Raw genomic sequence first — 26,301 nt, 5'->3', positions numbered from 1 at the left:
CGGATGCCATTGAACACGAGTAATATGTCCACTGTGACTATTAACAACAAACGAGAAGTGAACGGAACGAGAATGGTTCGTTCCTGCCCAGTAGAAGTTATGCATGTGCTTTGCTTGTCACACCGTGGATAACCCTGTTTGCTTTGTGCTGTTTCCTTCGTCGTACCCACAGAGTGTATGAAGATGCGAGCTCCGTCCGTCGAACTGATATCGTTGTTGATGCAGGTGACTGAGAAAGGTACAAGGCAAAGATCGAGGGAAGCGGAGGCTGCCAGCTGCGCCTGGCTGGTATCTTGGAGTTGCGTTGAGTTCCCAGGGAATTCATCGTAGGGATGCTGTGACTAGAAGCAGCCCCCTTGAAGTTCCGGACCTTCCTTGAGACCAGGACCGCCACTCTCGAGTCCCGATATATCTGAGTCAGTTCAAGCCAGAAGCGGCAGGCAGACTCTTGATGATGTGGTGACGCGGTAAGAACAGGATGGGTAGCAGTATGCCCGGTCAAACAGTACCAGTTACGTGATGGTTGAGTCCTACCCGCGGCGATCCCCATTGAACAGTGTCGCTGCAAGCCAGACGTCTCAGTCAGTCATCATCAATCGCAAGATCAAGATTTGGTCGGTCTGTCCAATATCTAGTCGCCCGTAGCCCTGTCCTGTGTTTGCAGCAAGTGTAGGCAATACCACCCTGAAACTGTCAACCAGATATCATGCTATAGCGATTCTCTGATCTGTGCCCGACCAACCAGGCTCGTGTTCATCGAAGTGGTAGCGTACCGTGGAAGCCTTGTCCACGCCTGAAGCTGAAAGGGGCGGCCGGGAAAAGTTGTAGCGCTGCACAAGGTCTTCATGTTACAGTGCCCGTGACGAGATCCCAGATTGAGATGTGACTCCCTGGCATTATATGTTCTCAAGGTCACAACCATTTATTTGCCATGGGGTTGCCATGACTTTCTGCTACAGCAGCTGTTGGCGGATGAAGGACCCTGTAGGGGAGCTTTAACCGCCGCTGTGAGGGATCCAGTATCAATTAAGTAGAGGACAAGCTTTTTTTCTTCGCAGGGCCGCAAACCCGCCGACAGTGGATACACAGCAAGCACCGAATCCACATTCAATAGGTACCAGGCAGGGGCAGCAGGGTAAGTAGGGATTTAGTTGCGGTGGACTTTAGGGGCGGGCTCCCACCAACAAAGCTTAGGGCTCCCCTCTAGCTACTTACCTACTCTTACCTAGTTAGGGGCTCGGCGATGCCCCAGACTGACCGATTGCTTTCTTGGGCGGTCCAAGCCTTAGTGTGTCATCTTTGATAACCAATTCAACTACTCCGTACAAGTGAAGGCGAAGTGAGATACAGGTGAGACGAGATACCGTAGCAATGCTACTCCGTATCAAGGCCTTCGACGTGCTTGCTGTTGCCCATGCCATTTCTTTGGTCCAAGTCATGGCCGTCGGTGATGGCTACGAAGCGATTGCCACCACCTCCGGGACGAGCTTCCTCCTACCTCGTCTCACAGTTGATCCGCTCTTTCCCGCCGTCGTAAAGACGGTTGCGCTGCTTCATGACAGCTCATTCGCATGTCCGCTCGCTCTCTTCTCTTCTCTGTCGCCTTCATCGTACCTCGCAAGTCCATCTTTATCGCGCCTTGTTTTCCTTGATCCAGCAATGAGCGGAATCCCCACGCCCTTTCTCAAGTCTGGAACCTGACCCTTCCTGCAACCTAAGACTATTAGTCACCGTCCATCAGATCTAGTTTCGCGATCCAATGGTTCGGCCGCTCGCTTATGGCATCGGCTTTGCTCGTCTCACCAGGCCTGTTCGTACAGGTCCAGCCTCACCAACGGAAGGCGAGTCCCACAACTGTCAGATTCGAGCTTGGAACCCAGAACATCGCTTCGACCATCTCCAATCATAACAAGCACCGTATCTCAGCTCAAGAGCCGCGCTGTACCTGGCCCATCAGCCTTATATTATCCCGAGCGGGCTCCTTCTTTAGACGGGACGGAACACCATTTCGACAAGTGCCGCACCCTCCACCACCCAGCCCGCTCTAGTCTCACATGCTTCATGAGTTCGCCGTCCAATCATGAATTTAGCCAGTGCTCCTGGGAGAGCCGACCTCACTTCCGCTCACGGTCCGGCCGAGGACTACTCCCCAGTGACCGACGGCTGTGGCGGCTTCGTTGATATTGGTACCCTCTCAGGCAACCATGGCCAAGCGCTGCGTCTCCAAACGGAAGACCTCCATGGCGACGAACTGATCGGTGTCAGCTTGAGTCGCGTCCAGACGCAGATGAGATCGCCAGATACACCGGCGTCCGAGAAAGCGAGAGCGCTAGGCTTAACGATCGAGTACTTTCGAAGAATGTTCAGCATGGCTGAGGATCGCGACCAGGATAACGACGCAGACGGAGCAAACAATACTCAAACCGGTGCCCTGGCGTCCGAGGAGGCGGGAGCCCCAGGCTTGACGGTCGAGTACCTTCAACGGATGCTCAGCATAGGTGAGGATGCCGACCATGGTAGTGACGCAGGCGAAGCAAATGATACACAACCCCGTACAAGGCTAGGCAGTTACAGGCCACCAGCAATCTTCCAAAGCAGTCCCGGGAGTTCCGCATCCCCCGAGGCAGTGGATAGGAGGTCCTGGTCAAGAGAGTCGCTATCGTCCTATCGGCAAGAACGGATCTATGGCAAAACTGTCGATCATTCTGACATCTCCTTTCAAGCGACGCACCCTTCACAGATCCAGGTGGAAGATTCACATGCATTTCAGCCTTATCAATACCGGTTCCCACCGCCACCCACCCGGAGACCGCCATCCCCACCCGTGCGAGACCACATTCCTCAGCAGCCTCGACACTCCGAAACCGACGTCTCGCATCTTGTAGGCGGTGGAGATAGCTACGACAACTCACATCCTTCGCGGCGGTCCATTACAAAGAGCATTCTTGGCGGAGTTGCCAGTGGACGACGACGAAGTCTGTCGGGCCCACTAGCCAACCTTCGCAGGTTGCTGCCAGAACTACCTTCAGCAAACTTCGACAAGAGTCCAAGTTCCCTATCTTTTCCGAACAGTAAGGACTCTGGCCAGCGAACCCCAACTAGCGGTGAAAACACTCCAATGACCAGGAGTTTTCGGTTCTCTATCCGAGAACCACTGCAGCGATGGGGAACAGGCGATTTTTCCGGCAGCACGCAGCCAGGACAATCGTCAGTTCGAGATGAATTTACTATATCCCGGGGCCAGGTGGATGGCAATGTGGAGTCCCTCCTTTCGCCATCCAGCCCGGCATTGAACCTCAGTCGTGCGCGGTCTAATTCGGAGAGCTCGCTCTTCATAAGAAGGAGAGTCTCTGGAGCGTCCGCTTTTGATGATATTAGTGCCTTTGCCCATGTAACCGATCTGGCCAACTCGAGGCTCAAAGCCATCACAGATAGCTTTCAGAATTCCACGATAAAGTTACCGCGGCTTCCAGCAATTCGACCTGGTGCGAGACGGCGGGCATCACCAGGGCGGGCGAGTAGCGAGGCGTCACGCGAAATCGATGATGTTGCCACTGGGCCAGGGCACGCTCCAGGCCGTCCACATCCTTCAATGAAGACAATGCGGAACGCAGCCAAGAGCATCGAAGTGGAAACGCCCCAGCAACGAGCTCACCCTGTGCTGTCTGAGGCATTGGCTAAGGCCGAGGGCGACATTGTTATACTTGGTGGCTACAGGGGGTCAATCCTGAGATCGGCCAAACCGCCTCATCGACAACTCTGGGTGCCCATCAAGGTCGGCCTCAACCTACGCAAAGTGGACCTTGAGGTGGGCCTCACACGGGAGGACGAAGAGCGGATGGAACAGACGGTCATCCCAGACGGCATTCTTTCACATATCGGGCCAATTGATATCTGCAGGAGGCTTCTTAAGCACATGAGAAAATGCCCGAATGCTCGCGACAACAAGCTCAGAGTCCATAACTGGGGCTATGATTGGCGATTGAGTCCTGACTTGCTCAGTGGGAAATTGATAAAATTCTTGGAATCGCTCGAGTCCAACCATCCTGAGACGCCACGGAGAATGCGAGGAGCGATTGTTATTGCACACAGCCTTGGTGGTTTGATTACGCGACACGCGGTGAATCAGCGTCCTGAACTCTTCGCCGGTGTGGTCTTTGCTGGGACTCCGCAACATTGTGTCAATATCCTAGGACCTCTGCGGAACGGGGACGATGTCCTTTTGAGTTCCAGGGTACTCACTGCACAAGTCAACTTCACCATTCGGACCAGTTTTGCCCTGCTGCCAGAAGATGGCCGTTGCTTCATCGAAAAGCATACTAACAAAAGATTCGATCTGGACTTTTTTGACCCACAGACCTGGGACGAGTACCGACTATCTCCCTGTATCAATCCTCCGCTAGATCACAGAATCAAAGGAAAAGATGATGGTAGGAAGAGCATTATGGACCATCTCTCCGATAGCATTACCGGAACTGCTAGGCGTAGTTCATGGCTTGGGGGTGGAGCTTCTCAGGGACAACTATCGCAACATGCAGAGGCTAGAGAACCCTTGGACGGACTCGGTCAGCGAATGAACGACAAGGCGTTGGAGGCTGAGCAAGATATTGAGGGCAATGCGGAGGGCATGGTTGGGATGTCCATGAAGCAGACACACCAGCGACCAAGCGTGGCGACTGCCGTGACGATTCCGAAAGACGTTGCAATGGACTATCTGGATCGTACGTTGGCCGAGGTTTCAGTCTTCAAGCAGCAGCTCAAATTCAATCCAAGCCATCAGGCGAGCAATGTCTACCCACCGCATGCGATCATCTTCGGCAAGACAGTGCCCACTGTGTACGGAGTGCGAGTGGTCAACAAGGAAGCGATCAAATACACCGAAGCATTTGATGACCTGGCTTTTGCAGCCGGCGACGGGGTGGTACTCGCAAGTGCGGCACAGCTGCCAGACGGATATCTGTGCGTCAAAGGAGGCCGAGTGGAGAGCGACCGCGGCCATGTTGGGATCATGGGGGATCTTGAAGGAATGGGACGCTGTATCGGGGCTGTGATTGATGCCAGATTGAAAGGGGTCGGACTGGGCAAAGAGTATGCGCGCACCAGTTTGGAAATGAGCGACGTTGTCGAAGGATGATCTCGGGTAGGCAGCAAACGGGCGGAATTTGGATGCCTGATGACATTCGAGCTGTACAGAAGTATTCTTACCAAGAGGACGTCTACGCGCTGTAAATACTAGCCGTGGTGTTCTTATTAGGGGCTTCGATGGTAGCCTGCCTGTACAGAGTCTTCTGAGAGGCTCCGTCGAGTCAGGCAGAATTGATTCACTTCATCCTCTCTCATTATTGTCAACGTCCCGTCCGCAGCCGATTGTTTCGGATGTCTATTCTCGAGCCGTGTCATGCGCTAACGTAGCATGATATCCCGTATCTGACGACCGCAGCAGCGAACGGTATGTAAGCAGCCTTCGCTGCGGATTCCAGTGCGTGTTGGTGGAATGTCCTCGTACTTGCTCAGTCAGGTTCGGAGGTTGCCGACCGGACTGGACTGGACTGGACGGGGGTTGCCCATAGGATTTTTCCCTCTCACCACCCAGCAATAAGCGACGTTGATTTCTCTGCCTGAGGTTCAATCGTTGTTATTGAGAATCGGTATCTGACCTGGTCTGATGTGATAATTAGCCGAAAGAGAGAGAGAGAGAGAAGCAAGGAAATCAATACATTGGTACTCCGTACGTAGCTTGGGTGGCGGGAGATCGCCTCACCTCGTCACTGGTTCGCCAAAGCACCGACTCTCTCAATTCATCGACGTCCCTGTGATTACGACAACGCCAAAGCACCGACGCCCGAAATTCATCGACGTCCTGTGATTACGACAAGACGCGGTATAACACGACACGACACGACACGACACGACACGACACTGCTCCCAGCCGGCAGATCAAAGAACCCTCGAGGAGGGTTGGATCTTAGATCTTAGATCCTAGATACCCTGGAAGCACAAGCACTGTCGCCATAATTAACTGATTACAGTTTCTGAAACGACGACCAAGCAAGAAGGAAGAGGAGTGCTACATAGGATCAACTCTCCTCTACTCATTCCCTCCGACCACTTCCCGTCTCAAGATGTGTCAAGGGCAGATGCACGAGTTTCTCAAGGCTCTGCCGAAATGTGAGCACCATATGCATTTGGAAGGTGAGTTGACGTGCGAGTCTGTCCGTCTGTCTGTTTACCTGGTTTGCGTCTTGACGGGGGAGGGTGAGTGTGTGAGTGTATGAGTGAGTGTATGAGTGAGTGTACGGGTCAGTGAGTGAGTGACTGAGTGAGTAAGTGAGAGAGTGAGTGAGAGAGTGAGTTGAAGATAGTATGCTCTCCTATACAGAGTACGAGAGACAACACGAGACGACACAAGACGAGATCAGGCGATACACACATACAAACATACATACATACGTAGAATACCCCTCTTTTCCTCTCTAACTTACTGACTCACTCCCATACATACTTACCGTTTGTGTCCGCAGGCTCCCTCGAACCAGACCTCCTCTTCGAACTGGCGGCCCGAAACAACATCACCCTCCCGCAAGACGACGCCTCGTTCGCCAGCCCCGCGGCCCTGGTCGCGCGCTACCGCCGCTTCACCTCCCTCGACGACTTCCTGCACTACTACTTCATCGGCATGACGGTGCTCCGCACGGCGGCCGACTTTGAAGCCCTGGCCAGCGCGTACTTTGCGCGCGTCGCCGCCGCCCACGACCACGCCCACGACGGCGGCGTCGTCCACGCCGAAGTCTTCTTCGACCCGCAAGCCCACACGAGCCGGGGCGTCGACTACGCGACCGTCGTGGCCGGGTTCAGCGCCGCCCTGACCCGCGCGCGCTCCGAATTGGGCATCTCCTGCGCCCTGATCGTGTGCGTGCTCCGCCACCTGCCACCGGAGGACGGTCTGGAAATGTACAGGCGCGCCATCCCGGATCTTCAGGCAGGCGACTTCGTAACCGGTCTGGGCCTCTCGAGCACCGAGCTGGGTAACCCGCCGGCCAAGTATCGCGACATCTTCGCCGACGCCGAGGCCCGCGGGTTCAACCGCACGGCGCACGCGGGCGAGGAAGCCGACGTCACGTACATGGCCGCGGCGCTGCACGAGCTGCACGTCACGCGCGTCGACCACGGGATCAAGCTCGTCGAGGATGAAGCGGTCATGGCCGAGTTTGTCGCAAAGGGCATCATGGTCACCATGTGTCCGTTGTCGAATGTCGAGTTGCGGTGCGTGAAGCGGGTGGCCGACTTGCCCGTCCGCCGCTACCTCGACGCCGGTGTCAAGTTCAGTATCAACAGTGACGACCCGGCCTATTTTGGCGGGTATATCTTGGATAACTACTGTGCTGTGCAAGAGGCGTTTGGGCTGAGTACGGCCGAGTGGGAGCGGATTGTGCGCAATTCCATCGAGGGGAGTTGGTGTTCGAGTGAGAGGAAGGCAGAGATTACGCGCTTGTTAGAGGATGTCATGGTCAAGTATCGCGATTGATTGGGATCATGTAAAAGCGGATCAGCACATGGGATAGACATAGACACCTGATAGATCACAGAATTCGTCTTGCAGTCTTGCCTTACAGGATTTGCCCGTAATCGCCACAGACAGGCTCCGTGTCGGATGATGGAATCAGAGTTTCGACCTGAGCAGCGAGCGTGTGCCCTCCCAGGGAATGAGAGAGCACGTCCATGTTAGCCCGTGGTTGATATACAATAGTTTGAGGCGTGGCGAACAACGACAACATTGACTGGAAAACCTGGGCCACTGGGTGTAGAACGGAGTGCATAGAATGCATGCTTTGTCTTGAGCAACTGACACAGAACTGCAGTCGATCGCGGTTTGGGCTCGCGGACTGGGTTTCATCAATCGGTCGCCAATGCTGTTGTGATATGCCATTGCGTATGTCATTGCTTTTGCTTTTGCTCTTGTTCTATCCCACATCTCTTTATGCGTAAAGGTGATGTGATGGTCGGTCTTCCCCCCCCCCCCCCTCTCCTACCACTACCGTTCCAGAACGGCCACCTCACATCTCACGGATCATGTGGCAAGCAGAATATCGACCGACTGACACACACACTCACTTACTTCTGCACGTATTTGTCGCCGATGCCTCTCTGCACGGGCTCCCTGGCCGCAATGCGGTCAACCCACTTCATCAGATGCGGGAACGGCTTCATTTCGTCGGCGGTGAACCCGCTCCTCTCCCAGCCCTTGACCCACGGCCACGTTTTGATATCAGCGACCGAGTACTTGCCCTTGCCCTTGCCGGCGAGGTAGTCGCGCGGCCCGTCTGCGTAGATGCCCGAGAGGCGGATCTCGAGAACGCCGTACACGCGGAGGGTTTCGTTCTTGTATCGGTTGATGGCGTCTAATTGAATGCGCGTGAGCACACCTCACGTCAGTACAGGCACAAACGGGTAAGGCACACGGGAGCGGCTAGACGCAACACGTCAAACGTACATGGGATCTTCTCCGGCGCCGCCCGCGTAAAGTGGTTGACCTGTCCCTGGTACGGCGCACCGCCGCCGTGCCAGAAGAAGATCCACTGCAGGGCCTCGTTCCGTTCCAACTCGTCCTTGAAGCCGAACTTGTCCTCCTTGTCGAAGAACTTCAGCAAGTACAGCAGCTGGGCGGACGTCTCGATGACGGAGAAGGGCGGAGACTGCGTGTTGTCGACCAGCACGGGGATGCGGCCGTTGGGGTTCAGGCGCAGGAACCACTCCTTCTTCTGCTCGTTGGTCATGATGTTGATGAGCGTGGTGGTCCATTGCGTGCCGTAGCTGTCGGCCAGTTCTTCCAGGAGGATCTGCGTGGCCTGGCCGTTGGGCGTGTTCTGCGTGATGAGGTGCAGGCCTTTGGCCTCTGCCACTTCCTTGGGCGTCTCGGCGATGTAGAGGTTGTTGGCCATGATGGTGGGTGGACGAGGGTGGTCCAACTCGTGTTGGTTGGTGTGGTGCTTCCCAGGTACGGTCTCGTTCCTTGAGACAGAGAAAATAACAGGATGAGGGCAGGCAGGGCAGGTTCGTTCCTCAGTGTGAAGTGAGAGGAAAGTAAAGGAACCTGCGAAGACGGAGACGCGGCTTCAATAGTCAATAGTCAATGAATCAGTGAATCAATGGACGGAGAGATTGCGCCATAGCCGGTCGTTGGTTCCCGTCAGTGAGTCCCGAGTCTGCGTCTGGCTTCTCACTGTCTATTGTCAATTAGTAATGACGCTGATCAAAAGAACGAGGGGAGGGGTATCGAGGGGGGGGTGCGACCAGGAGGGGAAGTCGCATTCATTCCCTGCTGATGACGGCATCAAGTCAACATGCGAGAGCCACGAGTCGGCCGATCATCCACCGAAGGCGTGGCAAGCCTCGACAAGCTACAGTAGGTAGGTATTAACTGCGAGCTGCCAATACGCGTACTTAGTACTCCGTACACAGTGATTATTCGTAGGCATGAGCCCGCTCCCAGAAAAAGGCCTGTGGGGCACCGTTTGGGACTCACAGCAGAGGTAGCGTGAGAATGCAACACCCCCTGCACCCCCTCCGTAACTGGCAGCCGTCGCATGTAGATTCCTTGCGTGTTCCTGTTCCGGGCTGATGAGGCCAGTTCAATCATCCTTTGGCGATCCTGATTCCATGCCCAATCCCAGTCCCAGTCCCAGTCCCATTGCCTTTCCTTTTCCATCGCCCATATCCCAATGCTGTCCCGTGGTATCTCATGCGATGAGTACAAGTGTACCAAACGCTGTCGCAGAAGTCGTCAAACGCTCAAGTGCTGCCAAGGTCGTGCGTCAAAAGTATGTAATACCGAACCCGGGTACCTGTCCAGGCAGGACCCCGTCAAGTCCAGCCCCATTCATGTTTCAACCGCAGGGCAGCCCTTGCCGTGGGCCAGCCGTGATCGTTCTTCAACCTGTCCAAAATCCCCAGAAGAGCTCGCTGTTCGACAGGGTCCGTAAAATACTCTCCGCAGACCACGATGGCCACGTACGCTTGCACCATGGCCGGTTGGGAAGAAGGGGTCGCTGCCGCCGTGCCTCCGAGTGACACGGCCGTCCCGCACAGTCGTATCACGACGTCATGCACCTCGTCCGCAATGCGCCTCTGCGCGGCCGTGACTCCAGGTCCGATCCTGGGAATGTTGGGATTGTATACTGTCAACAAGATCCGAGCCAGGTCCAGCGACAACAGCCCCGTGACGTGGACCTCGGCCATGTACCATATGTGAGGTAGACATTCTCCCTTGGCGCGGTCCGGCTCCTGATAATGGATCGGCATGAACGACAAGGGTTTGGATTGATCCCAGTGCGTCTCGAAATCTCGAAGCTCGCTCCATCGTTCAATTTGCGTCTTACCACTATTGTTATCACCGCCGAAGCAAAACTGCAAGACCTTTGCACAGTGGTAGAGGTGCCGATCTGACCAAACAAAGTCCTCGGCTTCGTCAAACCCCTGCAGCACGCTCCACGTCTCCAGTGGGAGGCGGACGGCCCGTTGTTTCAAGAAAGCGATCGTGATCTCTTGACGCAGCGCCACCCGAAACGATGCATGTTGGAAGCTTTTCAAGTATGCGAGGCAGTTGTCGAACGTCCCCACGGCCGACCCTGGTCTCAGGTACTCGGTATGCTTCCCGTCGTCCATGGAATATGCGTACGGATTGGCTTGAGCGTTGACAAACAGCTGGAAGGTGTGGATCAGTGTCTTGATATCTTCCCCCGTCAAGGATGGGTCGATCTCTTCATAATAGCGCAGGATGACTGCAGCCGCCAACAAGTTCTCGTCCCGCACATGCTCGGGATCGGTGGCCAATTTGATGAGGTACGCGATACACGCCTGATGGTATTTCACAGCAGTCTCTTCGGTCAACTTGGGAAGTCGGATGCTTTGATACTCAATCACTCCATCGGCCGTCTTGAAATGTGGGAGCGACGCAAGGTGTCGGGCGGCAAGAGTAAAGATGGCGTTGAGCAATGGAGGACATCGCCTTGCATGTTGGGGCACGGCCAATGTAAAATGTCTGGCAGGGTCTCCTACGTCAAACTGCGCCCCGTCAGCCTCTGCCACATGATCTGCGAAGCAGGGAGCCTACCCAGGGCGCCAGATTTTCGATGTAATACCGCATCAAACAAGCACATTGTATGGTGGTAAACTGGTTCGGCCAGTAGAATTCCTCTTTCCATATGGTGGGCGAGAGTAGCGATTCCGCCGGAATGGCCGCGGCCGCCGAATCTGCCAGTCGACGGTACTCCGCCTCGACTACTTTGGGGACGTGCTTTTGCCCCGGCATATAGGTGAAGCCGTCCGGACTGACCGAGTTAAAGACCTTGGGAAAATCGTAGATTCGATACTGCGAACGGATGGCGTCGTACGCGGCATGAGATGCCCGCTCCGAATTAGACCGGAAGCCTGTGCTGGTCTCGTCTGCCGTCCTCCTCCGTTTGATGGGAGAGTGCACCAGCACAGCCTCGTGGGCGATGTCGACGGGTGAGAGAAAAGTAGAAGCTTCGGTCGGTGGTAGGATGCGAGTCGTCGGAAAGAGCTCAGTCTCAACTGAAGGCTCTATCCGCTTCGGAAGACCGGGCGCATCTTCCCGTCTTTGCTCGTCACTGTTCGATTTGGCCGTACTTATCACGGTATCATCCTGGGAATAATAGTTCTCTAGTTCGGGTCCTTGATCGACGAATTGAAATTTCGCTGCCAAAGAGCATCGTCAGCATCCAAGTTGATAGGCCAGCCGCCCGTAGGAGTTTGCGCTTGAGCGGGGTGGACGGGTACACAGCAGCTGCCAGCGTAGCTTCCGGCGGTGTGACACGAGATGAATACCTCGTGCTGGAGCGCGGCGGTGGTGGCGGAGGTACATGAGGGAAGTATAAAGGACGGGTGAGGACTTTCACCTCATGCTCCCCTCCACGGCTCTTTGTCTCGAACACCGAAAACTCTGTGAAAAGGTTACACACACTTACCGTTTTTGGTCTGCTCCAGCCATGTTTGATCTTTGGCAAAGGCAGCGTCGTACTTTGCGCTCGACCCGACCCGGAACTTGAGCTTGCCCTTTCCCCTCCGACACTTCTCGCCCAACCGTTCACATTGTTTGCATTTGGGATAGCTATCGTCGCCTGAGGGAAGTCAGCTCGGGAAGAAGGGAAGCCCAGGGAAGTGGAGATGGTAGTAACGGGGCTGAGAATGAATGACAGGGGCGGTGAGCAACGGCTGGTCCCTGTGGCACGTCTCGCAGCCTTCGTGCAGAAATCGACGCCTGCAGCACCCAGACGTGATAGCGTGTGGAGGCTGCCATGAGACCAGAGACAAGAAGATGCAGTCGACTTACACTTGAGGTGGCGGTCTTTCGGCAGCCATCAGTCAACAAGCCAGCCCAGGGCCATGGGACGGGACGACATACCACGACATTCCTGACATGGGTCCTCGATTTTATTCGTTAACGTGGGCATGAAGACCAGGTGGAAACGAGCTCCGCGAGACGAAGGGTGTCGGCGAGCACTACAGAGCCATATAGAGAGAAGAAAGGAGCAAAATGGGGAAGTTTGCCTCTATTTTGCTCTCGAGGCAACTGAGATGGCAATGTTGGCGTCTGAAAAAGCACGGCACCAGGGCTGCTTCAACGAACGGCCTAGAGCCAATCGGTGAGACGATGTTGCCCAGCGCACGCAAGGCATCACGAAGACCCCGCCTTTTTGTCAGGTTGCAACCTGAAGAGACACGGGAAACGGCAAAGGGGAAAGGAAAATGGGATTCGGGGAGCTGAAAAAGGGCGATGCTCACAGATGGAACAGCGGCCCAACGAGCGAGCGCAAGGGCAGCCCATGCACCGACCAGCCACTGAACGGAGGAGCCGCACCCCCCTGTGGCCTTCGCTTGGCCTCCGGGCGGAGCCTAGGGGCCTTCCCGAGCCTGAAGCATGCTCCGAAGGCGTTGCCGTCAAGGTCGCCCGAGCACACATCACATGCAGACAGGGACTGGATTGCCACGCCCACGCAGGTTTAAACCATGTCATCTCGCACATCGTCCTCGTCTACTTTATCCATTTCGCTTAAGGGCTCAAACAAGTAGGAGAGGTCCAATTGGATACCCAAAACATTTTGCTTCCCCAGCCAACCCATCACTGCATCGCTGCCTTGACATCACCATCGCTAGCAAATGCCTTATATCCCACTGCCGTACACGCTCTTGCTCATCTAGTATTCGTAGACAGGCGCCTTGAAAAGGACATTGACCGAGGACTGGGGGCTTGCTGCTGCCGCGGTCGACCCGGGTTCCTTGCCGCTGGCTGCACTACTTGTCGGCGCCATTCCTGGTCCTTTGCCCCTGACCTCAACAGCCACGAAAGCTGCAAACCTGATACGTCCTTCGTTCGCGATCGAGGGAGGCACCATGGACGCAGGATCAACGGCCATGCTGTTCCTAACATTACCACGCTCATCATCACCCTCGCCCCGCGCCGAGTTGATGTTAGCAACTTCTGGACGGTCACCACCGCGCGACGACATGGACGGTTTCTTGTTGACAAAACCACCAAACAACCCTGATTTCTTGGACTGCTTGTCACCCGAACCCTTGACGGTTGCCTGACTGGCGTTGCTTGCCACGCTTTCATTGCGTCCTTGCTGGCCAGGCTGCTGGGCGGTTTGCGACGCCGCTTTGCCGGCAGCTTCACGAATCTCGGCTTCCACATCACGGGGCCCATCGTCTGTGCTGGCAGTGCTCATCTGATCGGCTTCTTGTGCCTCTGTCCGTGCTTTCGCCTCTGCTGCCTGTTGCTGCAGGATCCGTTCGTCGGGTCCAGGATTGGTCAGGGCGACGATCTGTGGCTCCACCTTCATGTACGCCTCATTGAGAGGAGTGCCAGGCATGAAGTATTCGATGCAGATGTCGCGCGACTCGAGCGGGATGTTGGAGGCGATGCCGATGGCTTGTCCGACAATCATGCCGACGCCCTCAACAAGTCCCGGTGGCGGGGGATCCGTCAGGTTTGCCTTCAAGGACTCGGTGAGCTGGTGGGTATAATGCTTGTTCATGGTCTCGGTGTAGTGTTCGGCTTGCTGGGACCCCAGCATATCATGCAGTCCTTCTATAGTGGTGAGCCTCCAGGTCGTGATCTTGGTCGTCAAGTCGTCTCGCTGTTCATCGGTGAGCATGGCGCCAGCTTGCCCTCCGCGACGGAGATTGTGTTCAATCCGCTTCAACTGCGCGGATAACGACGGTTCAATGCCGGGATGGAACGTGTGCTGGAAGATACTCTCATACAGCCAGCGTGTGATACAAGCGCGTCCTACCGCAGTCATTTCTTTGGTCCCAACTGTGTGAGCATCCTGATTGCACACATGGCGCAGCCACGGTGGGATTGCGCGCCAGTTTTTCCGGATGTTGAAGGAGAGATTATTGATGGCTTGACTCAAGCGCTCGAATCTGGCCGTGTACTGTGCGTCGTCTAAAGAAGTCTTGGACATTGATAGGCGCTGATTTGCCACAGTATTCTGCAACTGGGTCACTTGAGCCTCTCGCTCGAAGTAGTATCGCTTGACCTTGGAGTACTTGGCCTGCAATTCCTCATGGCGCGCAAGAAGTGAAGCAAAGTCTAACTGCGTAATGTCCTCTCGGCTCCGGGGAGGAGGCGTGTTTCGGCCCTGTTCGGAGGCCTGCTGCTGGGACATTCTCGCTCTCGGATCGGCTTGGTTTTGGCTCTGATATTGAACCTGCTCATCGGAGCCTCGCTCACGCTGGGACAGCTGTTGGCGGATACCCCCGTTAGGAGGGTCGCCTCTCGCCATGACCGATGGGGGTGGCTGTTGCCCCTGAGGAGGAGACTGCGCCGAGTATCGATTGGTGGCAGCTGTGGAGGGCCGAGAGTCGGGACCGCCGGTCTGAGGTTGGGCCGGGGTGTTGATGGGTGAAGGTGGGCCCAGAGATGTCTGTGAAGGGGGCCTGAGATGTTGGTAATGGTCAGAGTCTACGTTGCCCGGTCTCGACGATTGGGCTTGGTAGGGCAAGTACTGGTCCGAGGTATTCTCAGATTCGGACTGGTGATAAGCCTGATATTGCTCCTGTTGCGAACTGAAATGAGGCGCGTCCTCGGTGTATTCGATGGAATGGTGAGTAAATTGACTCTGAGGAGAGTCAAATTGAGCCTGGTTCCTCTGGTATTGCTCGTATGTAGTTTGGTCAGCAGCCTGGCTTGCACGTGGGTCGGTAGCCTCTGTCGGTGGTGGAGGATAATAGACGGACTGCCTGGACGGGTACTGTGACTGAGGAGATGTCTGAGTCGAGTACGATTCGCGAGGAGGCTGCTCAGGAGGCGGGTGAGATTTCCTGAGAAGATGTACCGAGCTTGACCGCCCCAGAGGCTTGCGCTCGACCGAGTTGTTTTCCTTCTCTTTCTCTCGATGTCTTTCGTCGTCTTTGCTCTTGTCTTTCAGCAGACTTGAGATGATGTTACGCTTGGACCGTTTGTGTTCTTTGTCCTCAATGGTGCGGACTTGTGTTGACCTGCCGAACTGAGTCTGTCCAGGAACCGGCGCGGGACCTTCGGGGACGAAGGCGTCGTGTTGTTGAGACAGCGGTGGAACAACGTTCACTTGTGGCCGCTGGGGTCCATAGACGTCTGGGATGGAGGAGTTGCGGTTGCTCTGACTGCGGTTCAGATGAGGAGGGGCACCGGAATCGGGCTGAGACGGGGTCTGATGATGCAGATCTTGTCCCTGTCCTTGTCCTGGGAAGCGAGAGTCTGGAGGAAATGGCTGCTGTTGCGATTGCTGGTGCGAGTAGGGTTGATGTTGGGGGTCAAAGTAGAGTTGCTGCTGGCGTCCGCCTGGAGGGGGCTGTTGCTGTTGCTGATGGAGATGTGGATCAGGGTGAGCTTGATGAGCCTGGGGGTCTTCGATCGAGGCCTGCGACTTGTTGGTCTTGAAGAGCCGCTGCATTGAAGCCGCCTCCGCCGCGAAGGGGACGAGACAAACAAGATGTCAATTACAGCGAGTTGCGCACTGGGTGAGCCGGAGACAATCGAACGGGCTGAACAAAGAGTCAGCTGCAGATGCTCGCCCTGATTGAAGGCGGGCTGATTGAACACTGATTATGGGCGGGAGGCAGATACCAAGAGGTGCACCTGTTCAGCCTCTCCTCAATGCCGCTTAATGACTTGAATCTCGCCCAATTGCCGCTCAGGCTCGATTTCTAGCTACGCACTCTACGGAACTAGCTCTCGGCTGCTGTCTTTCTGAGTCCTGACCTGTCAATGCCTAGTACATAGCTACTCTGTCTTTTTCACACTTTGACCCGGTGTCAGCCTCTAGTCACACTGCGGGGAAACCGTCCCGCTGTGTTTCCAGATATAGAACACAACTTCATACGCAGTGTTTGCAACCGCTTGGATTCGCCTTCGTCTGGTGACTTTTCTTCGTAATCGAGCTGGCAGGCACATTATCCCCCTGCCCCGTGCTCTTTGCCTGCTTTTGCAATTGCACTAACCAGTCGCTTAGATTCCCAGTTGCGAGAGGGTGCATAAGCCCGATGGGGGCTGGAATCCTGCCAACAGCAGTATGAGCGCAATAACTCCTCGCCTAGAACTGAAATGACAACATTTTCCACCGGGTCTCGAACCTGCAGCACGCCTGCCCTCATGCGAGAAAGGGCGAACGATACGACTGAAGCCATTCGTCCATTTTGGCGCGAAAGTGAGAAATTGTTGCTTCTGCTTCTTCTCCCGAGGGCGGCCGCACCATGAATTTGACTCATGATGTAGGTATTATCTCGTTCTCCCAGTTTGCAACCAAGAATTGGGGGTCCATGACAGTGAGTAAGCGTCGATTGTCACTCAGCCTCGTCTTCAAAGCTTGGAATGACCACATCAAAGCCGACATCTTCCTCTACGTCGATGTTTGGGGTGCCGTCGGCTTCATCGTCGGCTTCACCGTTTGGCTCTTTCTGCTCTGGCTTCACCCGATATGCAATCCAAGCCCCATCACTAAGACCAGCCCCACGTGGACTCTGATTGAGGACCGAGTCTTTGCCTCCAACCTTCTTTTTCGGACCTCGGGGCCCAGTAACCTCTTGCTCCCTGATCACCATTGGTACCCAGCCCTTGCTGGCGTCCTTCTTGTCTGCTAACACTCCAAACTCTAGGTCCTCGGGGTCTTCAGGTAGAGGAGTGTCGGAACCGGGCAAGGTCTTGATGTTTCGCGACTGAAGGGCCCCAAGCAAGAGAGGTTTGACTTCTGCGAAAGGCGTCGTTGGGAGGACCGAAAGTGCTACTGTGGACTTGTGGCATTTGAAGAGAAGTGTAATCATGTCCGGCGTGGGCAACGTAGCAAGCTCGTCATGAGAAGCCATCTCTAAGTTCTTTTATCGGGGCGACTAATGCTGCCGCTGATGGTCTGCAGGCAATTACTGTGGGCTCAAGATAAAATAGCAAGTCAGAATCGACCGATACTTCTCTTGCAGAGCTCGGTGGGCAGTTGCCGACTGCATGGTTTTGTCAAATTCCCAAGTGAAGCGCGTTTGGGCGCGTCGCAGGCAAGGAAAAGTCGGTGCGGGGAAGTGAATACGCAAGGCTGCCCCGCAGCCTCGCCTGATGATCATTGACTTCCATCCGATTCCACAGATACTTGTGGTACCTATACAAACGACAGCCAGGGGTGGTTGTAGAACAAGTAGTGATATGACTGATGTGTGCTCCTGTTCTCAATGACACAATAAGCAATGGGCCACTACATATCTTATCATGCCAACACTAATACCCACCAGACTCGGCACCCGTCTAAAGGACCTTCTGAACCGCTGGACGCGAAATGATCTTGTCGAGCCACTCTTGCAGGTGCAAGATCTCGCTTGTCCATATACATCGGCAAACACCAACTCCAACGCGAACTGGCAGGGAGTGAAACAAAAGTCTGTGTAAGATAACTTATTGACGACAAGCCGGGTCGTAGTCTGCGTTGCTGACGATGTCGCCATTGCTGAAACGCGGTCGATAGTGGCCTCGACATCCAGAAGACGTAGAAGTAACTTTGCTCGACGGAGGTATTGAAAAACATCGAACAGGGTTCATGATGGTAATCTGTCAGCTCACAGAGCAATCCAAATCCAAATCCGTGACTTGTTTTGAGCATTCGGCTGGAAAAGACCAACAGCACCATTCAAAACACTTTGGAGCAATCGTTGGTGCTGAGAAATAAGGCTGAGCATGGCTGACGCCCACAGAGGCCTCGCAGCGACCTGCTGGGAAAGCATCTTTCGAAGCTCGAACAGCGAAAGCGATGTGAGGTTCCGTTGGTACCTACTCACGACTGGTGACCGCTAACAGGAAGATACACCATTGAAAGTGAGCTTCGCTGGATCATTAGAGAATGATAACAGGTTGGACAGATGAACAGGCCTGACGGTGGTTGAACCGAAGGTGGTGGCAGAAGCCAGGGATAGTTATCGAGGGGCGGCTTGGTGAGCAAAGTAAATATGCACTCCGACGAGCTGTGGCCCGCCGTACTTTGACATACAGCGATTCAGGTACCTGCGTGAGCTGTAATTGACCTAGTTCACTCCGTCCTGCCAGTGGAAACTCACAGGTATCTCCCGCCAGGGCTGTACTACGTATGTTCAATATGCGTGGAGCTTGTGGACTGCATTCGGGATCAAGTCGAGGCTGAGAGAGTCCCCGCGGACTCGGAATTTGAGAGCAGGCGAAATACAACGGGTTGGAGTATGTGGCCATTTAAATCTGCTCAAGTCGGCCAGCAAGATGAGGTTCAGGATGGCGCGCTCATACCGATGGGCAGCCCTGCTCAAGGCCCTCTTCCTGAGCCTGGACCGGTAGTGAAAGAGGAGGAGACACTGGTCAGGTTCACTGGATGGCCAAACGAACGACTCTCGATTCCCCTCATACTACGAGCTCCTACCCTCGTGCTTGCATCCTTCGCCTGTGGTTTCAGCCTGGGAGCGTCACAAGGCGCTACAAAAGGCGCATATCGTTATCGAGCAGAGAATGCACACCGTCTACCCACGACCCAAACAGGCTGGTTCCTCTATCAAAAGTCCAAGAACTACCATGCCATGCTCGGCGGCATCAAAGAAGGCGCGAAATTTGGGTCTGTCTGCACGGGCTGGGCGACACTGTTTATGGCCACAGAAGAGATGGTTGATCTTTCGCGAGCTCGGCTGTTTGCACGCGGAGACGATGATGTCGCCACTGGCCAGAGAGACTTTGGAAGCACGGTCATTGCTGGGATGACAGTGGCTGGCATCTACAGCTGGAAGAGAGGGCTCGATCACTTCGCGGCCGCAGGGATTGCCAGAAGCGCGCTCAGATTGTCGCTGGCTTACGGTGTAATACAAGATCTGGCTGCTTCTCTGAGGGGCAATCCCCCTGCATACATCCTGTGGTTGAGGAAAAAGGTTACGAAATGAGGACAACACCATCCTTTGTCTTGCTGAGCATTTCGGCTATTTGACACTGATCGCTGAAGAGTCTGCCCTATGCCTCGAAGCGGATAGTCGCGACCAGCCAGGGTTCGTGCGCCAATTGAGAATTCCAAGCGCGCGGGTTGGATGATGGATACCGTGAGATGGACTGTGCATACCCATCCTCACCCTAAGCCATAATGGAATCATTGAAGAATGGAACTTTGGAGGCATCAGCTTTGCGGACATGCCTTGAGCGTGTTGCACCAGAGCTAGAACGACACGATTCAAGAACGGCAGCCGAGATAGAGAGGCGGGTTGAAGTGTGTCCCCACATCCCTGCATCGTCGTTGAGTTGGAACAGAGCAGATAGGAAGGAAATGGCATGTTGAACATTGACCATCACTCGTTCAAGAGCCACGGAGCACGTACTCTGCAAGGCTGGAAAATTGCAGTCTTTAGGCTCTGAGAGTCCCTGAATTTAGCGGGGTTCTGGGCGGCTTCTAGCGCAGCCGGGCACAGTTTACGCAGGGCTTCCATTTGGTAAGCCTCCTCGCTGGGCGGGTAAGGCTGATGGAGTCCAAGCTCCCCTTTGCGCAGGGCGTATGCGCCTTGTTTGGCGTTTTAGGCTCCGGTCTGGCGGCCGTTCCCTGAGATTCCCAAAGTGACAGTGCCGCAGGGTCCGGTCGCTTAACCAAGCACACCAACTTCCTTACGAGTACCTAAACTCCTGTCGCTGTCAAGCCTGTCAAGATCGCGCCATCTCTTCGAACTGGCTGACGTACGGGTATTTTGACTTGATCTACAGTATTGCTCACCTTCAGGTGGTGCAGAGCTTTCGAAGCGGTCAGACTGGATGCGAGATATGTCGTTGTGAAACCCTCGAGAGGCCGTCTTGGGAGAATCCTGGCATCCTATTTGTGCGCATTTCCCGCTCCTCCCAGACCAAAGTCACTGGTGTGTCTACTTCTGTCTCAAGCCCGACGCAGCAATACCTAATGCCACGAGAGGGTGTCTCGCTGGCTCAAGGCGGCCATAGCAGAATCCAGAAGAAACACAGATGGGCGCATCTCTCTGTACTTGCCGCGATGTTGGCGGCCCATGCTGCTGGTTGTCAGCTCAATTTCAGTGATCGTCTGGAGTGCCCCAATCCTTTGCATTCCCGTCTTGCCGTCTTCTAATCCCCTTCTCGAAGCTCGTTAGCGGGGAGCCATGGCTTCTCCAAGATGGCCGCGGTTCCCCACCATGTCCACCCACCAAGTTGATGGGCAGACGGCAGAGCAAGCAGTTCAGTCCTGCCCAATCTTCAGGGTTGAAACCTCCCCGGCTGCAGATGCAAGTCTGTGGACTGCTTCCGCCCTCGCTTCTGTGCCAGGTTCTATCCTCAGTCGGATGCGGGCAACCCTTCGCGACACTTTTCTCCCGCTTCATCTTTCTTCTACTTCGGCAATCCGGGTTGCTTGTTGTTTCGCGTCCACGCTCCACATCCATCCGCTCTCCATTGCCCTCCAAGTGATCTGCAACCGCCCGGCCTCGTCCCAGCACATCCGTGAGAACCCTGCTGTTGTGCGGTCCAGCCCTCGTGCCATCTCAAAATCTGGGTTACTAAGACAACAGGTCGCAGACACTCTACTGGAACCGTAGCAAAGACACGGCTGTTGGTCAAGAACCAGGGCTTGACTTCCGGCTTGTTGTGAAAGAGGTACCTGACGCTGCGAGAACCAAAGTCGCGGAGTATGTCCAGGAACATGGGATGAGGGGCACTCCGGCACGAGCAGCAGTTCATTCAGGTGGACACGCGCTCAGACACACGCAGCCCTCCCCTTCTCATTTCCACAGCCATGCGCCGACACCATGGCCGAGCACTGTCGCCCTACCATGGCCGCACGGCCTCCCCTCCCTCCGCCGAAGTCTCCTTGGTTCGCAGCTTTGACTCCAAAATCAACCCCTCCAGACCTGCGAGACAGTCTCCTCTGGCGACCTCTCAAATCGGAGGAATGCCTCTGGACTTGATCGACCGCATTCGCTCCTTCCCTCTCTTCCAATCCACCTCCGACGACTTCCTCGCCGACATTGGCCTCCTCCTCAAACCCCAATTGTACAACACGAATGACTATATCATGATAGAGGGTGAAGACGCAAAAGCGATGTATTGGCTTGTTCGGGGCGCCGTGGCTGTGACCTCCCGGGATGGAGAAAGCATCTTTGCAGAGCTGAAACCGGGTGCATTCTTTGGAGAGATCGGGATCCTGATGGAACGCCCGCGCACCGCGACGGTCGTTGCACGGACGAGATGCATGGTGGTAGTGCTGAAGAAGGAAGACCTCAAGAAGATATTGCCGAAATATCCAGATGTGGAACAGGCCATACGCGAAGAAGCTCTCGAGAGACTGACTCAGCTGGAAAAGAAGAAGGCCCAGGTTCTGCTAGGAACCGAAGACGTCCCAGACCATGAGAGACGAGGCTCGAAGAGAGCTCGACCGACGCTAGGAGACGATGCCTATATGGCCGGCAGTGATGGCAGCGCCAACAGCAAGCGCCGCAAATCTCCTAGTCCCGGGACGAACGAAGTGTCGACGGCCAGTGCCTTGGGACATGGGCTTGTCAACATCAGAGCAACGTTGAAGGAGCTGCCTTTGTTCGCTTCTCTCCCTCCTGACATTCTTCACTTTCTCGGTCTTAGCGCTCAGCCGAGAAGCTTTGCGCCATTCACCGATATTGTCAAGCAAGACACGAGGGGGCGTGAAATCTATTTTATTGTCCGTGGAGAAGTGGAAGTGCTCGACGAGAGGAAAGTCTCCCACCCCAAGCTTCACAAATCCGGCCAACCCAACGGAATACCTCGAACACCGGTGGTCAAGGCCCGACTCAAGCCGGGACAATACTTTGGCGAGGTCGTCAGTCGGGGTCTTGCAGATCGTCGAACTGCTACTGTCCGCTCAGTCACACAAGTTGAGTGCTTGATGATTTCCGAGAATGTGCTCGCCGATTTCTGGAACCGATGTCCACCAAGCATTCTGCAGCAGATCGAAGAGACGGCGAAGCATCGGTTGAAACTCAGCTTCGAAGCTGACGTTGTCATGAAGGACGCGGACGCGACACCGGATATCCGCGAACTAGAGATCGAAGACGGGAAAGAGAGGAGGACCCGAAAACTTGTCAATGGCCCTCGGGTCACATTCACAGATGCGGGAGCAGAAATCAGCAGTTCGGCGCCCTCAGTCCAGAAAGAAGAGCCCAGCACACTGGAGCCGTCGGACCCGGATCCATTCCTGAGCGAGGGGCTAGAGAAAGTGAGATCAAGGTCAAGAAGAGGATCGCTCGCTCCTCCCCCCCCAGATGAACCCTCAAAAGATCAGAAGCGTCGGTCTCCTCGATCGTCTCCTACCAACACGGCCAGTCCATCGCCCAAAGCCTCTGTGTCTGGCACACCCTCGCCTACATCCGAGTATAAAGGCCTTACAGGCTTCCCCTTCTCGGACCCTTTCTCCTCGGGAGGACGACCCAAGCCTCGAGCTAGATCGAGCCGCGGTTTAAACCGGGGGACTGTTCCGGAAAAGGTCCTGCCCTTGATTCTCGAGTACCTCGACCTGCACGAGCTGATGCGTCTGCAAGGCGTGTCCCTGCACTGGCAAAACGTTGTCAACGGTGCCCCCAATCTACTTCACCACCTCGACCTATCGCGCTACAACCGGAGGGTCACAGATGATGTGCTCATCAATCGCATATGTCCGTTTGTCGGCCAGCGGCCTCGATTCATCGACATCAGCAACTGTTTCCACATCACCGACGAGGGATTCGGTGCCCTAGTCAACACCTGTGCCGCAACAGTGCAGGGCTGGCGTATGAAGAGCGTCTGGGACGTGACTGCGCCGGCGATTCTCGAGATGGCAACCCGAGCTCGCGGCCTCCAGGAGGTCGACCTCAGCAACTGCCGCAAAGTCAGCGACACGCTCCTCGCCCGTATCGTCGGCTGGGTCGTGACCGCCCAACCTCAAGCTCCTTCGAACCGCACGAAAACGCACGCCCAACGACCCGTCGTCAACACCAAGCTCGGCAACAACGCGGCGCATCCCCCTCCGCAGCCCGCGCCAGGCACCGTTATCGGATGTCCAGACCTCCGCTCTATCACGCTGAGCTACTGCAAACACATCACCGATCGGACGATGGCGCATATCGCCACGCACGCGCATACACGCATCGAGACCATGGACCTGACACGCTGCACGACCATCACGGACGCGGGCTTCCAGTTCTGGGGCAATGTCAAGTTCGAGCGCCTGAAGAAGCTCTGCCTCGCCGACTGCACGTATTTGAGCGACCAGAGCATTGTGTGGCTCGTCAACGGCGCGGGCAGCGGGCTGAGGCAACTCGACCTGGTGAGTCGCATGTTTGTTTTCCGTTGCTGTTTCTCTTTTTCTTCCCGACCATAATTGTCCCACCTATTACACACAGCTCCGTGTGAACAAGAGTGACATGGAAAAAACAACAACTAACGTCAAGACTGAATACCTAGTCCTTCTGCTGCGCCCTCTCCGACACAGCAACCGAAGTCCTCGCGCTGGGCTGCCCGAACCTCACGCACCTGAACCTCTCCTTCTGCGGGAGTGCCGTCTCGGACCCCTCGCTCCGCTCCATCGGCCTGCATCTCACGTCGTTGCGCGAACTCGCTGTGCGGGGCTGCGTGCGCGTGACCGGGCTGGGCGTACAGTCCGTGGTCGAGGGGTGTCAGAAACTCAAGCTCTTCGACGTCAGCCAATGCAAGAACCTCCAGCCGTGGCTCGTCAGCGGTGGGATCGAACGATGGCGGTCGCTAGGCCGGGACGTCGAGTTTGTGGTTGTGAGCTCGGGGTCGAAGGTCGTGAGATCTTGATGGTCATTCAAGGATCTCGGAGAGTTACGAGCGAGTTGATAGTGTGCGCGCGAAACATGGATGGGATGGGGGCGGGTTGGATGACCTTTTCGGTTGACCTTGGATTGGAGTCGATTGAAGTGAAGTGAATGAAATGGGATTGAATGGAATGCCGGCCGGTATGAGGACGAGCCAGGGACAGGAAAGCACAGGACAGGACAGGACAGGACACGTGTGATGCCGCTTTCGAAATGTTACGAACAGATACCCCTTTGCTTGATAGTAGCTAAATTCGTCAGATTTCAACTTCTTTTCAGTCTTGAGTATTCGTTTTGATTGTCAATATTCGCTTCAGTCTTCAACAGTCATGTCAGGTGGTGTGGGTCGGTCCCCTACAGAGCGACTCCCCAGAGTTTGACTGAAATATTCGTTGAGTCCAGTCCTTCCGACCTGTCTCATTCGATCCACATTAAGAACGTCTGTGTCCGTGAACTTCCCGTTCGATGAAATGGCGATTACGCTTGGGCAAAATTAATGAGGCAGTAAAAGGTACGGCAGGGGCAATCCAAAGCCAGCACGCCGAGTGATCCGTCTTTCTACATACCTATATACCAACAAGGTCCACCTCCTTGTATATGCTTCCGTGTATCAGCGTACTCGGTTCTACCCCAAAGCATGCACCGCCGGTACATTGTATGTCAATACGATAACCTCGACTGCCACCGAAATACCCGAGAGATTGGTAGAAATCGGGCTGCATGGCCAGGACTGACCGCTTTGGCTGTGTAGCGCTTTGTGGAGATCCGACATGGACTGTAAACAGGGCGTCCGTGTATGCGAGATGGACCAGAGAGACCCTGCGGTACATCGGGGTGCCAAGGGATGAACAAAGCCATCGAGGGAGTTGGTCTCGGTCTCGACGTCGTTCTGCTGCGCTCAATGTGTCCCATGAAAGGATGAGGGTATCTTGACAGCCCGGAGCTGGTAGTTTCTTCGTGGACGGGTAGTATCTAATGCGTTGAGGATCAGACGCTTGTAGTAAAAGCCGTTGCCAGCCCTTCACTCGAGATAGTCAAGGCTGCACTCGCTTTTGATCCAATTGCACTGTACGAGGACGTCATTGGCGCCAGCTGGCAGGGTCCATGCCAGCAACTCAGGGTCGAAGATAGCAGGCGTGTTCAAGAGGTGTATATCCATCAGAGGAAGGGGTGTTCACATTCACCCCGTAATCAATGAGCATCTTGGCCATCGGCACGTCGCCGGTGCGAAAAGCCACTGCAAGTGCATCGACACCGTCGCCAGGAAGTAGAAGGTTGGCACGAACACAGTGCTCTATCAACAATTTCGCAAGCTCGAAGAGTCCGCAATCGATTGCCATTCGAATACTTGTTCGCTTAAATGGATCCGATGGGACTTCGGGCCTTGCGCCGTGTTCGAGGAGATAGCGCGCCAAGTCCTGATTGCGTGCCAGAACCGCTCGTTCAAACAGAGAGCCGTGTTGCCCAATCGCATTCACGTCCGCACCGTGCTCGAGCATTGACCGAATTTCTTCAAAGGTGCTTCGAGAGGTAGTAACGGTTATGTCTAAATCATCGAACGTTGTGTCGAGCCTCTGCTGTGAAGTTCGTTTAAACGAGGCGGCAGACCTTTGCACAGTTAGTAAAATTTGTTAAGGTCAGCTCGGAGAATCCTACTGCTGAAGAAAATGTGGGTGAGCAACTTGTCCATGTACTTGAACTAGATGGTCTTCAAAGCTCTTCCAATGGTACCACTTCTCATTCAATTTGATGCAAGATCTGTCGAAGCATTTATAGGACAAAGCCTCCGTCAGATCTTCGACGTGTGCTTCTGTTAGATGTCTTTCGAGCTCATAGATTGTAGCAAAACCTCGCTTGCTCCGAGGGCAGGATGACAGAGTGCAATTATGCTGAGTCTCATGTTCAAGATGATGCTGACTTGCTTTTGATTAGCGGCCTGCAGGCGTATCGAAGAGGCGACCACTCACTTCAACTCTAATCGCG

At 55.0% G+C, this 26,301-nt stretch overlaps 8 protein-coding genes across 8 annotated transcripts; 4 read left to right on the top strand and 4 right to left on the bottom strand.

The window, feature by feature from the left end:
- Positions 1–2,080: 2,080 nt before the first annotated feature.
- G647_08731 (uncharacterized protein) lies at positions 2,081–5,134 on the top strand (the record flags this gene model as incomplete). Its single annotated transcript, XM_008733038.1, has 1 exon — positions 2,081–5,134. One exon carries the CDS (start codon positions 2,081–2,083, stop codon positions 5,132–5,134), a length of 3,054 nt encoding a protein of 1,017 aa, XP_008731260.1.
- Positions 5,135–6,122: 988 nt separating this feature from the next.
- Positions 6,123–7,525, top strand: G647_08730 (adenosine deaminase; the record flags this gene model as incomplete). Its single annotated transcript, XM_008733037.1, has 2 exons — positions 6,123–6,192; positions 6,522–7,525. 2 exons carry the CDS (start codon positions 6,123–6,125, stop codon positions 7,523–7,525), a joined length of 1,074 nt encoding a protein of 357 aa, XP_008731259.1.
- A 587-nt stretch (positions 7,526–8,112) lies between these two features.
- Positions 8,113–8,939, bottom strand: G647_08729 (uncharacterized protein; the record flags this gene model as incomplete). The annotated part of the gene is made up of 2 exons (XM_008733036.1): positions 8,113–8,399; positions 8,492–8,939. The coding sequence occupies 2 exons, from the start codon at positions 8,937–8,939 to the stop codon at positions 8,113–8,115; spliced, it is 735 nt and encodes a 244-aa protein (XP_008731258.1).
- Positions 8,940–9,861: 922 nt separating this feature from the next.
- Positions 9,862–12,378, bottom strand: G647_08728 (uncharacterized protein; the record flags this gene model as incomplete). The annotated part of the gene is made up of 5 exons (XM_008733035.1): positions 9,862–11,061; positions 11,111–11,715; positions 11,985–12,137; positions 12,195–12,238; positions 12,350–12,378. The coding sequence occupies 5 exons, from the start codon at positions 12,376–12,378 to the stop codon at positions 9,862–9,864; spliced, it is 2,031 nt and encodes a 676-aa protein (XP_008731257.1).
- An 836-nt stretch (positions 12,379–13,214) lies between these two features.
- On the bottom strand, positions 13,215–15,956 carry G647_08727 (uncharacterized protein; the record flags this gene model as incomplete). The annotated part of the gene is made up of 1 exon (XM_008733034.1): positions 13,215–15,956. One exon carries the CDS (start codon positions 15,954–15,956, stop codon positions 13,215–13,217), a length of 2,742 nt encoding a protein of 913 aa, XP_008731256.1.
- An 889-nt stretch (positions 15,957–16,845) lies between these two features.
- G647_08726 (uncharacterized protein) lies at positions 16,846–17,364 on the bottom strand (the record flags this gene model as incomplete). Its single annotated transcript, XM_008733033.1, has 1 exon — positions 16,846–17,364. The coding sequence occupies one exon, from the start codon at positions 17,362–17,364 to the stop codon at positions 16,846–16,848; it is 519 nt and encodes a 172-aa protein (XP_008731255.1).
- A 1,434-nt stretch (positions 17,365–18,798) lies between these two features.
- Positions 18,799–19,434, top strand: G647_08725 (uncharacterized protein; the record flags this gene model as incomplete). Its single annotated transcript, XM_008733032.1, has 1 exon — positions 18,799–19,434. One exon carries the CDS (start codon positions 18,799–18,801, stop codon positions 19,432–19,434), a length of 636 nt encoding a protein of 211 aa, XP_008731254.1.
- Positions 19,435–21,269: 1,835 nt separating this feature from the next.
- Positions 21,270–24,301, top strand: G647_08724 (uncharacterized protein; the record flags this gene model as incomplete). The annotated part of the gene is made up of 2 exons (XM_008733031.1): positions 21,270–23,807; positions 23,945–24,301. 2 exons carry the CDS (start codon positions 21,270–21,272, stop codon positions 24,299–24,301), a joined length of 2,895 nt encoding a protein of 964 aa, XP_008731253.1.
- Between the last annotated feature and the right edge of the window lie 2,000 nt (positions 24,302–26,301).

The sequence above is a fragment of the Cladophialophora carrionii genome (assembly GCF_000365165.1).
Source record: "Cladophialophora carrionii CBS 160.54 unplaced genomic scaffold supercont1.8, whole genome shotgun sequence".
Lineage (NCBI taxonomy): Eukaryota > Fungi > Ascomycota > Eurotiomycetes > Chaetothyriales > Herpotrichiellaceae > Cladophialophora > Cladophialophora carrionii.
Note: the sequence above shows the minus strand (reverse complement) of the source record. Positions and strands in the feature narration are given on the sequence as shown.